This window comes from Alligator sinensis, unplaced genomic scaffold (assembly GCF_000455745.1).
Source record: "Alligator sinensis unplaced genomic scaffold, ASM45574v1 scaffold93_2, whole genome shotgun sequence".
Lineage (NCBI taxonomy): Eukaryota > Metazoa > Chordata > Crocodylia > Alligatoridae > Alligator > Alligator sinensis.
This window is the reverse complement of record NW_005841854.1, coordinates 1407492-1420979: the sequence shown is the minus strand read 5'-3', so window position 1 is coordinate 1420979 and position 13488 is coordinate 1407492. Positions and strand designations below refer to the sequence as shown.

The following is a 13488-nucleotide window of genomic DNA, read 5'->3' as shown; positions in this document are numbered from 1 at the left end:
TGGCGGTGGCTTGAGCGCTTTTGTTTTGCGTTGCAGGTCCGACCTGGGCCGCGCTCGGGGTTTTACCGCAGCCTGAGCTCATCATGAAGGTAACGCGGGGGCCGGGGGGAGGTGGGGGAGGCGGCATCCGCGTCCCCTGGTGTCCGCTCGGGCCGGGGACAATGCGGGTCCTGGCGGGAGGGGGGCGAGGACATGGCGGCCTGGGTTGCGCTGCGGAGGGAGGCGGCGGCGGCCGCAGCAGGGCAGGCCCCGCTGTGGGTGGGGGCGGCGGATGAATGCCCCGCGTCCCGCTGCATGAGCCGCCCCGATTGGGGGCGGGGGGCGCGGGATACTCCGCAGTGGGGCCGGGCTGGGAGGCGCAGCAGCCAGATCGTTTTTCAGGTAGCTTTTTTAGTTTCCTTTTCATTTGCCAGGCACTTTTCCTTCTCCTCCTGGCATTTGTTAGACCCTCGGTCCTCAGGCTGGCCAGGCTTCAAGGGCTGCTTCCCCTCTGTCCGGATCTGTTTTTTGGTAAAGAATCTGGCTTCTGAGTCCTAGTTTAACAAGTGCGATTAGCAGGGTTTCCCCTTCTTCCTCCCCTGAGCCTCGGTGATGGCAGGGCCTCCTTTGAAAGGCTGTTATTGGCCTTGCTGTGTGGCTTAGAACACGCAATCAGGATCATGCCCCTATTGTGCTGCAATGGATCTTTCTTTCCAGCTTTCTAAAAAGCTGTTGAACGCACTTGCTGCATAACTGCAGGAAAAAGAGCCGTGGCAGACCGCTTGGCATTCACGCGCAACGTATCAGCTTTGTTATTCAGCCCTGAGCGCAGTCGCCTGCTTCTAGAGAGTCATGTCCTTTCTGGGTTCTGGGCAGCTCTTGTCTTTGAAAGTGTGCAGAAGCAAAATGAGTGCGGTGACATTGTGTTTGTGAAGTGCTGGAAATGGTAGACGGGATGTACAGCTTCAATAACTGGGTTTAGTTAGTGATGCTAAGCACAGCAGATAGTCTTGTCTGATTAGTTAAAGGTTCAGCACATTTCTCCTGGTGACTAATGAAAAAAGAACCTTCAAATGTACACTTGGAACTGTGCTTTCCTATGTTGTTTGGGGTTTTTTTGTGTGTGTATATTTTTTTTAAATAAGCTGAACTGATAAGTTCTGAGCTCTTGCATCGAAATGCTTATTGGATAAATCGGTTGCTTTAAGTAAGAAAAGCAATAGTCAGACTTCTGCAGTGTGATATGCAAGTTCCCAAATTGTGGTCTGTGGAGTGTTGGATCAGAACACAATGCTTGTTCGAATTGGGTTACTGAGAGGGATTGAGACAAATGGAGAATGAAATTTAGAGCAGGAGGAGACAATATAGTGAGGTCTTTTTCTCAAAAGAAAAATAACTTATTTTAAAGATAGCTATATATACACACCTACTTTTTTAATGTTACTTTTTCCACATAAACAAATGCTGCAGTTACCATAGAGATTGGTGCTCAGATACAATGGTTATTGGAGTCATGTAAATGTGTAGATCTGCAATTGCTGGAGTTAAGGAAATCTAATTCTGAGTTGGAGGGTAAAGTGTGCTCTATAGTAGAGTGAGAAACCCCTCTTCTACCTCAGCTGAATACAGAGCAGATTATTACAATTTAAATATCTCTCTGTTTTATAGATCCATAAAGTCTGTTTATAGATCCATATTTTTTTTAAAACCTGCATGTTTCCTTACCCTTTAGTAAGATTTATACTACTATTGTTAAAGGAGGTTTCATTTTTTTTTTTATCAAGATGGATCCTGCTAATGTTATTGAATACTGAATTTGACTCGTTTGAAAATACACTCTGATTTGTTTCTGCTGATTCCTAAACTTCTAGATGTTTGGGATGAACAAAAAAACAGAGCCTAGTTTCTCTGGAAAATTTAAATTCAGACTTAAATTTGTGATTTAATCTGGGAGCTGCTAGTTGCACTGAAATTTTTTACATTTCCAGCATGAAGATGTTAAAAGCTTAAATCTTAAAAAGGATTTAAGATTTTACATCATCCACTGAATGATGCAAAATTATAAACAGCCATACAAGACACAGCTTTTAAGTTTGTAAGATTGCAGTGGGAGGGAAGTAAAAGAAGAGAATTTTCAGGTAAACAATTTTGTCTGTCTCCCCATTTCACTGTAACTGGATGGCTGATAAAAGAGAAGATACGACTTTTACATGACTTTTTTTTGTTTGTAAACAACCAGAAGTATGTGATTCTGGGCACCTTATTTAAAGTAGCAAGCACCCAAGAGCTTATAATGAGTCCTATAACGTGGTACCTATTGCAGGGCTGGGGGCTTAAGTTGTCATTTTATACCTTAGTAGTTCTTCCTTTGGGTGCAGGGATAGTGTGTTGTACCGATTGGTGGATTAGAGGGAGGATGTGAGGTGTTCTGGGTTTTATTCTGAGCTGTGCCATTGATTATTTATGCAACTCTTGAACATGTCCATTACATTTGCTGTACCTCGTTTTTCTCATCTGTGAAAAGAAGAAGGTTGGATATTTACACTTCTGTGTAAAGGACTCTGAGAACTATGGATGAAAAATGCCAAGTAGTTCTGCATTTACTAGCATCCAAGATGACCCTGAATTTAAGATGATACCCCCAATAATTAGATCCTATACACAGAAAATTTATAAATTTGTTATACTTTTCCAGGTATACAATCTAATTAATTTTGAGGGTTGTCTTAAATTTTCCACCTTTTCCTCCTCACTCCCCCCGCTCCCCGCCTGCTGCTACAGAAAGCAGTGGCTGGAGTGTGGGGCTTCAGGTGGCCCCCTTGCCCTCTGCCCTCCCCTTCTTTCACCTGCAGCCTTTCTGTCTGCCCACCACTTGTACCCCTCTGCCTCCACCTCCCCACAATTTCTGCCCCTTCCGCCCACCTACTCCCCATAATCTCTGCCCATTCCCCCTGCCTCTTACTGTCAGATGCTGCTTAGGCTCTTGTCCCTGCTGGATCACAGAGCATGGCACATGGAAATGCAGCCCTTGCCGGGCCATGCAGCAGCAGTAGTGGCGCTGCTGATTGGCTGGGCAGGGGATGGGTATTGTGCCTGGGAGGGAATCCAGCCCAAGCCAGGTTGCTTCTGATAGTAAGAGGGTGGAGGGCAGAGGGGGCAGGGTGAGAGGCAGAAGCTGCAGAGGGCAAGTGGATGGGGGAGGGGGTAGAAGGACAGGAGTCTGACTCTGACTCTGATCCTAATCTAGGCTCAAGGCCGAAGTCAGAGCCATTGCAGCCCCCCCCATGCTGATTAGGATGGGTAACCTCATCTTAGATTTGAGTAAATATGGTATCAATAATAATACAAACTAAATGTCACTAACAGTCTCAGTTACATTTTGGGGCTGTGATATAGAACAATGATGGTTCTGTCTCCTGACAGTTTGCCACCTTTGCATTCACTGGTATTGTTGGTTTCTCCTCAGTCTCTCCTTTGATTCCTATCCATCCATCAGCTCAGCAGCAAAGACAAGCTGAATGAAGTCTTGTGGCAGATTTCTGTGTTGTATCGCTTTCATGGCTTCACTTGTCTTTATCCCTTTTTTCTTCTGTTATCAATCTATCTCAATCCAAAGGAATTAATTCCTTTGTATAATCTAATAACACTTTAATCTAATGAAGGTAAACTGCAAAGATGAAAGAATGCTGCAGTCTTGTTAATCATAAATGTTGGAACAGCATGTATGTGACATTGGATGCTCCACCAGATGGTAAACCAAGCTTTTCTCTTTTGTAACGACTCTCATACTGGCCTATACTAGAGAAGGTAGAGTAGAGTGTGAGTTGCTATGATGTCTCCTATGTTATAGCTGGATTTTCTCTTTTACATTGTATGACTTGCACAAGACGTGCAGAGAAACTTGCTTCAGAAGCTTACAGAATCTTGGTTTGCCAGTAGGTAAATGTTTACAGAGTAATTGTGTAACATCAGACTAAGTTTAGGTTTCAGCAGCTAGATTTATATAATGTTACTGTTGAAAAACAAAATACAATTCTTTTTATTTTATACATTTAAAAAAAAGTTAACGAAGCAACTTTAGAAAGGGACCGATAAACCTTTTAAACAGAAGGTAAGAGCCATATATGCTTCAGTGAAACCTTAAACTCTAGTTAAACGCTTCTAACTTGTAAATACACATCAAAGGATTTGTCTTGAACTTTTATTTATGTAAAACACTCAAATAAGATCTCCCACTCTTGCTTATAAGACCGTTTGGCTGCTGATTAGTTGTACAGTAATACAAACTAAAAAGATATGCTGTTAACTAACCCTCTGGTTAGATCTTGGCTACCAGAAAAGTTGAAGATGCCTATTTAACTGTTTGTTTTTGGTTGACCTTTAAAATGCTAAGTTTTAGCTTGGTATTGCCTGGTTGTGGATATAGTTATGCTGTAGAGTGTTCATGTAAAACTAACAAAGCTATTTGAGAGGGAAAGATTGTATTTTAAAAAATACTGTTTCTGAATTTATATACTCGGACAAGATTATTTTCCAGTACCCTACCTAGCTCCTACAGAAATCATTAGCGCATACTTCCTGCTATAGCTTCTTCTAAAGTTACCCTGCTACTCCAGTCTACTCTTGCTGTTTACACAGTGAACTAAAATGAAATGCCAGCTAAATATTTTAGTAACTCACTTTCATCCTCCAAAAAACCTTCTCTTGCTCTTAAGCACATCATTCAGGCTGGAAACTGGTTATGGAATTTAGTGACCTTTCACTTTCTAGTCGACTCCTGAGGCTTCAGCAGAAATGTATGGGTGATAGAGGAATACTGCCAGCAAGGGAATGTTCAGGCAAAAGGTTTGGAAAACAGTTAAGACTTAGGTGTTTTACACACAAACTGGTTGTTGCAGTATGATAAACCCATTTCTTAAAAGTAATTCTTTCCTTATGCTCCTAAGTAGTTGTTTTTCAACTTCCTCATGCTTACAGAATTCTGTAGATAGAAAAGCAAATACCACTTGGATTAAACATTACAAATTGTACCCAAATAATCAAATTTTTTTGAAATTGACTTTGCATAGTTGATCTTTCAGTTACAATGTATTATATAACTGGTGTATAACATGAAAGTGTCAAACTCAAATCCTGGTCTTTGATATTTGATCATTCAGTAGGAACAGTGATAACAGGAACTATGAGTTAACCAAGTTAAATAGTCATGAAAACAAGGCCTACTTCGACTGGGAAAGTTAAATGGGGAGTGTATATCTTTAGCTTCGATCTTGGTTTGGATCAAAACTTTTACACATAGGGCACTTTGTGTATAGGTGATGCAATTTAAGGTAGCAATAGAAGTTGCAGCACTAAATATGCAAATCTTCAATAAAACATTTTGCACTGACTGTTCCATTAACTTTAAAATCTGAAAGTGTAACTGAAGGTGTGCATGTTGTGGATGGCTATGCAAAATGGCACACCTACTCTGTTTATGTTTTTTTTTTAAGGTATCAGTCTGCACTGTAACTTAAAAGCCATCAAGGAGAAAACATTAGTTTTCTTAGAGCCTGTGCTGATGGGCACCATAAAATACATATAACTACTATTTTATGAGCGAGTTCAAGTTCTAAACTACAATAAGCTATTGTATTTTTGGAGGGATGGACCTTAAAGTTCTTCCACAAATTCTTGCTAGTTGTTTTTGTTAACAGCTTAAATGCCTAAAATTGTGTAGCTGGCTGCACTTTGAAAATGTACAGCTTTTGAGACCCTTCATTATATAATTAGGCATTAAATATTTTTAAGAGAATAAAGAATTTAAAATGTGCATGGTAACTCAGAGGATCATAGAACCTTTCAGTCTCTAGGTCTGTTTTCCATTCTGGACCTAAAGGAAATGGTTTAACCCCTCCTGAGAAAAGAAATATAGTGGTCTCTGTGGTGTTCTGTCTTTCATAATAGGCAAGTTTAGCCATTTTTTGTTGAAGTGCCAGTAGAAAAAACAAAGGGAAGGCAGAGGAGAAACATTGACTATTATCTGCAGCAGTAGTAGTGCAAGTTCATAAACTCTAACTTATCAATATCCTTCAGAGCCTTGACCTAGGGAGGCTCATCCTTAAGGCCAGAGTAGCTCCAGGGCCATGTTTATTCATGAGGATGAGCCTCTCTGGGTCAAGGCTGTGAGAGATATTGATAAATTAGAGTTTATGAACTTGCACTACTAATGCTGTAGATAGTAGTCAGTGTTTCTCTTCTGCTCTTCCCTTTGTTTTTTCTGTGTTGGCCAATTTGCCTAGTAGGTGTTTGCTCTGTCCTCTGGGTACCACCTCCTCAGTACCTGGAACGTTTTTGTAAAGCAGTGTTTTCCAGGGAACTTGGAAACCTTTTCTGAGCTAAGGGAAAGTGTATAGCGCTAACATTCCAGGAGATCTTATTGAGTCCACACTAACTAAAGAATTTAGAAACATTATATTAAAGGTTCTTGTGCTGGGACTTGCAACCTACCTGCCGTGTCCATGTTGTTTAATGTGGAGAGTTGGGGTGACTAGATGTGGAGGATGTTAAGGGGCTTGCAATATAGAAAGTGTTGAGAGACACTGTACTACTGTAACTTGCAAGGAACATTATTTTCCTTGATAAATGCAGTTTTTACTGATGGTATATCCTGTAAGTACTTCTGGTGTCTATTCCTAGCAAAGAGCAGAATGTACAGTGGTCTCTCCCTTTTCTGCAAGAAATTTTTCAGCTGGCGCTTTGGGAAAACTATTATGAGGCAAACAGTAAACTGAAGTGTAGTGTTCCAGCAGTACCTGTAGAAACCTGTGCACAAGGTGATCAATTCAGATTTTGATGCAGCTGTGCTTGCTTATAGAATGCTGTTTTGGGGTCCTTACTATATTTCATCCCCAGGTCTGTGTGGGAGCGATAGTTGTTGAGAAGTGATGAGCAGCCATTGCTGCTCAACTTCAGGAAAAAGAGAGAGATTTTTCTGTTTTTCTTTGGTGAGCTAGCTGAAACATTGTAGTGCTCAACTATGAGGATGCATTCCCCTCACTATGAGGGCAGCAGTTACCCTGTGGACTCCAGTTAACAGGAATCATTACGAGTCAGTTGAGCACAAGTTTGTGTATGTGTAGTCCCATGATATGTGCTGTTACTGTTGAGGTCGTGTGTACTATGGCATACATGTGGCGGGGGAGGAGGGGAAGCATGTATATAGATGGGGCCTACAAATGGTTCATGAGCCACTGATAGAACCCACATGGTCATTGTATATATCGGGGGTGGGCAAAATGCGTCCCGTGGACCACATGCAGCCCGCCAGGCCATTCTATCTGGCCTGCAGGGCCCCTAAAATATTTAGAAAATTAATATTTATCTGCCCCTGGATGCCTGTCATGCAGCCTGCGATGGCTTGCCAAAACTCAGTAAGCAGCCCTCTGCCCAAAATAATTGCCTGCCCCTGGTATATATTGTATATATTCTCTACTTTCAGTGAGCTCAGAAGCACACTGGCAAGATAAGGTAATTATCAAAGACAACTCAAGCTAGTAGTGATCTGAGACACAGTTGTGAGGCAAGCATGCTAGCACCTCAGATTTCTTGTGTGTGGACAAGGCTACACAGTCTTGAGCTAATTGCTGAAAGAAGCCATTGTCTCTATAAAGCATGAGTCTATGCTGTGCTATTTTTTGCCATTAATTAATTAATCAATCACTGTGTCCCTTCCCTCACAAATTGAACACTAACTTCTTAAACTATATAGTGGTAACTTGAACCAGAAGTTACAACAGAGGTCATTTCTTTAGGGCTTGACATTAATTACTATTTAGAAACAGTGTGTGTTTGAAAGCATTATCTCAGTTACTGTGCCCTAGGACTTCAAGCAGTGTTGGCAACAACTAAATGGTGTCAGTATATACCTTGAAGATGGAAAAAAATTGAACACAGATATTTGGTATGTTTAGCATGACTGTAGAGCTCAGCAGATGGAGGGAGGCTTTCAAGAATAGAAAGTATAAAGTAAGTGTATCCATTTTTTTAAACTACTTTATGGGAAGCCCAGCATAAGAATGTTATTCCCTTGTAAAAACTGTGAACAGTTATTACCGTACATGAAAAAAACTGCCTTTGTGGAGAACAAAAAATGTTCGCTCATTAGAGGAGGTGCCGATATCATCAGTTTCTGCAGAACTTAAGCTTTCATTTAAAATATCTTTAAAAGGTTAGAAATGTGATAACTCTCCAGGTGATTAATAGCATTCTTAATTTGCAGACAGCATTGGAGTTGTGTGTATATTTTCTACGTCTTTAATACAGGGAAATTAACAAAATACCAGTCACTTTTGTTGTTCCTAATCAGAACCTAGCTGACAGCAGTAAAATTGCCAAGAGTCACGTTTTTTCACTCTGCTGTTGCTTGTGAGACCTAGTATCGGCAGCAATCGGGCTTTTAAACTGCTTGAGGGTCAAGAGGACCCCAAACCAGATGGGTAATTAGTGGAGAGTTCTCTGTCTAGAGTCATGAGGCTCAGTAGAAGTGAGAGAACAGTTTCTTCCTCCTAGCAGCTGAGGGGAAAAGGTGTGTGAAATCCTACTTTTTACCATTAGAAGCTTTGTATAAGAGATTGGGTGTCCCTCAGGCACTGAATTGGATTCCAGAGAGAGCACTGTCTTTCCCAACCTCTGAACTTTCTCACAGAGGTGTGTTGCTCAATTGTCTTGTTCTTCCTCCTTAAACACCTTTCTTAGCCCTACTTCTGATTTTTGTAAGTGCCTCGTATATTTTCATTGATTGCATCTTGGCTTGTGGTAGGATGGTAATAAGGGTTCACTTTAGCAAGAATCAAAAATCAAGCCCATATAAATTTCCACCTGTTGATAAATCATAGAAGTGTGAGTTTCTTCCAGCATAACCCTAGCGAACTGTATAGAATAAAGCAAGTGCATTGGCTCTAAAAAGGGGGAGCAATACGATAATCATTTCTTTCAGATTTGAACAATCATCTTCTATTCTTTAATTACCAAGAGATTGAAAGGGCTAAATCTTTTGTTTCCCAATTTAGGATGTTCTTTTTTCTATCTGAGACTGCTTTCAGAATAAATTTAGTTTAGTAAACAAAAAAAATGTTAAGGAATGGATAATGGTAGAGCATTCACAGTAGTTTAGGGCTGGAAGGGAGCTAGTTAGATCGTCGGGTCCAGCTGCCCGCTTTGGAGAGGAAAGGCTTGCTGGGGTCAAATAACACCAGCAAGATGTATGTCCAGTCTCCTTCTGAAGATCTCCAGGGTACCTGTATATAGCTAAACAATATATTGTGAGTAGTATACATAAGGGATATTATTTTGGTTGTTTTTTAAATGTGACACTTGAGTACACTGGAATTTTACTGTTATACTAACAAGAATAGTAAAAAGTTGCGGTATTACTGAACTTGGTATAGTTTGCATTAACATCCCGTAATTCAGCTGCTTCTATTGAAGCATATACATTGCTTTTAAATCTGTTTTGAAGCACTGCTTCCTGTAATATAGACAAATGTGTTTCTATTTTAACTTTAATGTCGGCATAGCAACCAATCAGAAGTTGGCTTTCTTTTTTCAAACAATCCTTAATCTTAATTTTGCTATGAGAATATTTAGATAACCTCATTCTTTATCATTCCACATACCTCATAACTTCTCATTTTAACTTCATCATGATACACATGCTAGAAAGGAGGACAAGTGGCAAAACACTTTAACATAAGTGATCTTGTTGTATAATTAAAACAAAAAACCTCCCACAATAGTAATATGGTATGCTTTAATACACTGGCTGGAACAAAAAAGCTGCTCGCAGCCCACGCAGCAGTGAGTGCCAGCCACAAAAAGTCCTTTTTCAAGTACATTGGGAGCAAGAAGAAGGCACCAGGCAATGTAGGGCCCCTGCAAGATGCAAATGGTAATGTTGTGAAAAGCTGATATTTTTAACAGTTTCTTTGTCTCTGTTTTCTTGAACAGGGACCGGGATATCCCACCTACCAATGGTAGGGACAATTTTGGGGCTAGCTCTATCAAGCCTTCAGTCAGCGCAGATGTAGTTGGGGATCTTCTGGAAAAGCTAGACATTTTTAAATCTGCAGGCCCAGATGCCCTCCACCCAAGGGTGTTGAGGGAGCTGGCAGGGGTCATCACGGAGCCCTTGGCCCAGCTGTATGAGCATTTGTGGTCATCTGGCCAGGTGTCGGGGGATTGGAAACTGGCTAATGTGGTCCCTATTTTCAAGAAGGGGAGGAAGGAGGACCCAAGTAATTATAGGCCTGTAAGCCTCACCTCAGTGCTCGAGAAGATCTTGGAGAGAACCATCAAGATGCACATCTGTAGGGGGCCTGCAGGGGAGATCATGCTCAGGGGTAATCAGCATGGGTTCATCAAAGGCAGGTCCCAGAAGACCAACCTGATTGCCTTTTATGACCAAGTAAGTAAATCCTTGGATGATGGTGTCGCTGTGGACATAGTCTTTCTAGACTTTAGAAAGGCCTTTGACACTGTCTCTCATCCCATCCTCATCAATAAATTAAGTGACTGCGTCATTGATGCCTGCACAGTTGGATGGATAAAAAATTGGCTGATGGGGCACACCTGGAGAGTAGCGGTGGACAGGTTGTACTCAACCTGGCAAGATGCGAACAGTGGGGTCCCCTAGGGCTCAGTCCTCGGGCCTGCACTGTTTAACATCTTCATCAGCAACTTGGACGAGGGGGTGGAAAGCACACTGTCCAAGTTTGCTGTAGACAAATGCAGGGTGCTGCACCTTGGGAGAAGGAATCCACAGCATACAGACAGGCTGGGGAGTTCCCTTCTTGAAAGCCCAGAGGCAGAAAGGGATCTTGGAGTCATTATTGACTCCAAGATGAACATGAGCCGCCAATGCCAGACCGCAGCCAGCAAGGCCAGCCATACCTTGTCATGCATCCAAAGGTGCATCTCAAGCCAGTCCGGAGAAGTGATACTCCCCCTCTATGCGACTTTGGTCAGGCCGCAGTTGGAGTACTGCGTCCAGTACTGGGTGCTGCAGTTCAAAAGGGATGTGGCCAGCCTGGAGAGGGTTCAGAGGAGGGCCATCCACTTGGTGAGAGGGCAGCAGGACAGGCCCTATGAGGAGAGACTGAAGGACTTGAACCTGTTCAGCCTCAGCAAGAGGAGGCTGAGGGGGGACCTGGTGGCTGTCTACAAATTCATCAGGGGACATCAACAGCACCTGGGGTGACAAGGAACAGTGGTAATAAGCTGATGGAGAATAGGTTTAGGTTAGAGATCAGGAGGCAATATTTTACAGTTAGGGTGGCCAAAATCTGGAACCAACTTCCCAGGTAAGTGGTCCTCGCCCCTACCTTGGGCAAATTCAAGAGGAGGTTGGAGGATCACCTGTCTGGGGTCTGGGGAACCCAGCATTCATTCCTGCCTGTGGCAGGGGGTCAGGCTAGATGATCTGTTCAGGTTCCTCCTGACCCTAGCTATTATGAAACTATAAAAGGAAACAGGGGGAGGAAAATAGTAAAATTAACACTTACGCCTAGTTGTGTGTGCAGGAGTGTTGTAGTATGCCCTTGCAGTTTTTTATAATGATCACTGTCATACATTTACACATGCTGAGTTACCCAAGTCAGATCATTGTGCTGTTGCAGTCTCTTTAGTAGCATAATCAAATTTGTAAGAAAAAAGCAAACCAGCATTTAGGGGACTTTTTCTGTAAGTGTCGGGCAAACAAGAGACCCTTACTTAAAATTGGATTCTTTTTACTCAAATACCATGGCTTTGTTATTGGGTTTTAATAGTTAGGATCTTGTAGGCCATCTAAATAAATGTGCTGTTATTACTTGGACTTTGCCAATGCGTACAAAGTGATATTTGAAGACAATAGGACTTTTCAGGTGTATGGAACTGCTCATCCGTTTTAGGCATAAAAAGGTTGTGAGGACTGTTTTAAACTGCTCTATGGAATTATTTTCTAGAAAGTATTAGTACATAATAGCTGGTGCCCGTCTACAGTAATTCAGTGATCCTTTGTTGAAGGATAACCTTTTTGGCTAGCTTATGGGGGACTGATATTCTTACAATTTTTTGTTAACTTTTTGTTATTCAGCAGCTCAGCTGGATTTCCGTGTTCAGAGTATTTTACCCTGTGTACAAATCTCAGGCGTGTTTCATGAAAGGATTTAAAGTCTGATTAAACAGAGTAGATATTTATGCATATACTCACTGATTTCATGTAAGACAGTTTTTTATAGCAGGCAAGTATGTAATGAATGAGGTGTATTCAGTATAGTGTATTAAATTCTCTTTTGATGGCAATATTATACCAAATTAATTGGTACTAGAGAAGCAAATAGATACATAGCCCTAAATAATTTTCTGATCTTGCTGTGCATGAGTGGCATTTCATCCAGGTAATGATGCAACCAATAGGTAGTTGGGCTTAAATAGAATTAATACTGCTGTCAATTTAGGAAATATAAATATAACTTTTAAATATAGGAATGATTTAAGTCTACCAGAAAATGATTTCAGTAAGAAATAATTTGTTTTAAAACTAGAGAACAATCTTTTGCATGTGAATTCATACCCCACGGAGATGCACATTTTTTTACTAGAAAAACTTGTTGCCACAACAATAATCAAATAATCTTAACTGTTGTCTGAGCATAACTCTGTTTATCAGAGTTTCTGTTTTCTCCTATAAATACAGTTAGTGACACTTAATCAGACCAATTTAGAGATATTGGCTATTTAATTGGCACCTGCCCAAACACCCCAGATAAGTTTTGATGTCTTTATAGAAATGATGGGAAGTGGTGACTGTGCTGAATTTCATTATTCCTAATTCAGCACATATCTAGCTTCTGTATCATAATGATGGACTTTCTGGACTTTGACTTTCTGTTCTAGCTAGACATTTTTACTAAAATTGGAAAGAGAAGAATGTGCTGAAGTATTTGAAGCTTCTCTATAAATGGGATTGGTGATCTCTGGAAATATTACAAGGAAACCTCAGTACCACATAAAATTCAATCTGTTTCTTCATTTTCCTACTCATTTTTATCTTATTATGTAGAAGGTCCACATACTGAAATATTTTAACTGTAAGGTTCAGAAATTAGTATGTGGAACGTATGAATTTCTCAGTAAGGTCAGTGGTCCATCTAGCTTGATGTTCTGATTCTTGGTAGTGTTAGACATGATGCTTCCAGAGAAAGCAGTCTCTCTGATAATGCATTTAATTGGCCAGGTGTATGTTTAAGAAGTAAGTTTAGGAACTTGGGTTACTGGTTCATAAGAGAATGTTGTACTGTTCTCTTGGCTATCTTAGGTCTTCCAGGAGTGTCTAGTAGAACTCTTGATGAAACAGGCTTTCTGTGATGGAAACAGTTGAATTTGACAATTCTCTTCATACAGCAATTCTAACAAGAAAAATTATAGCAGTGTTTTTCAGTTACAACAATCTTAAGTGTTACAGTGAACAGAAAACTAAGAAATGTCAAG

The 13488-nt window shown here is 41.0% G+C and overlaps 1 protein-coding gene across 4 annotated transcripts in view; it reads left to right on the top strand.

Annotated features, from left to right (window-relative positions):
• Positions 1-24: 24 nt before the first annotated feature.
• ARID4B (AT-rich interaction domain 4B) overlaps positions 25-13488 on the top strand; it is a 143016-nt gene continuing 129552 nt past the window's right edge. For all 4 annotated transcript variants that reach the window (XM_006016345.3, XM_006016344.3, XM_025213420.1 and 1 more), the window contains exon 1: positions 25-89. In XM_006016345.3, the coding sequence (XP_006016407.1) occupies positions 84-89 (6 nt within the window). In that variant the 5' untranslated portion in view covers positions 25-83. The remainder of the gene's footprint in view (positions 90-13488) is intronic.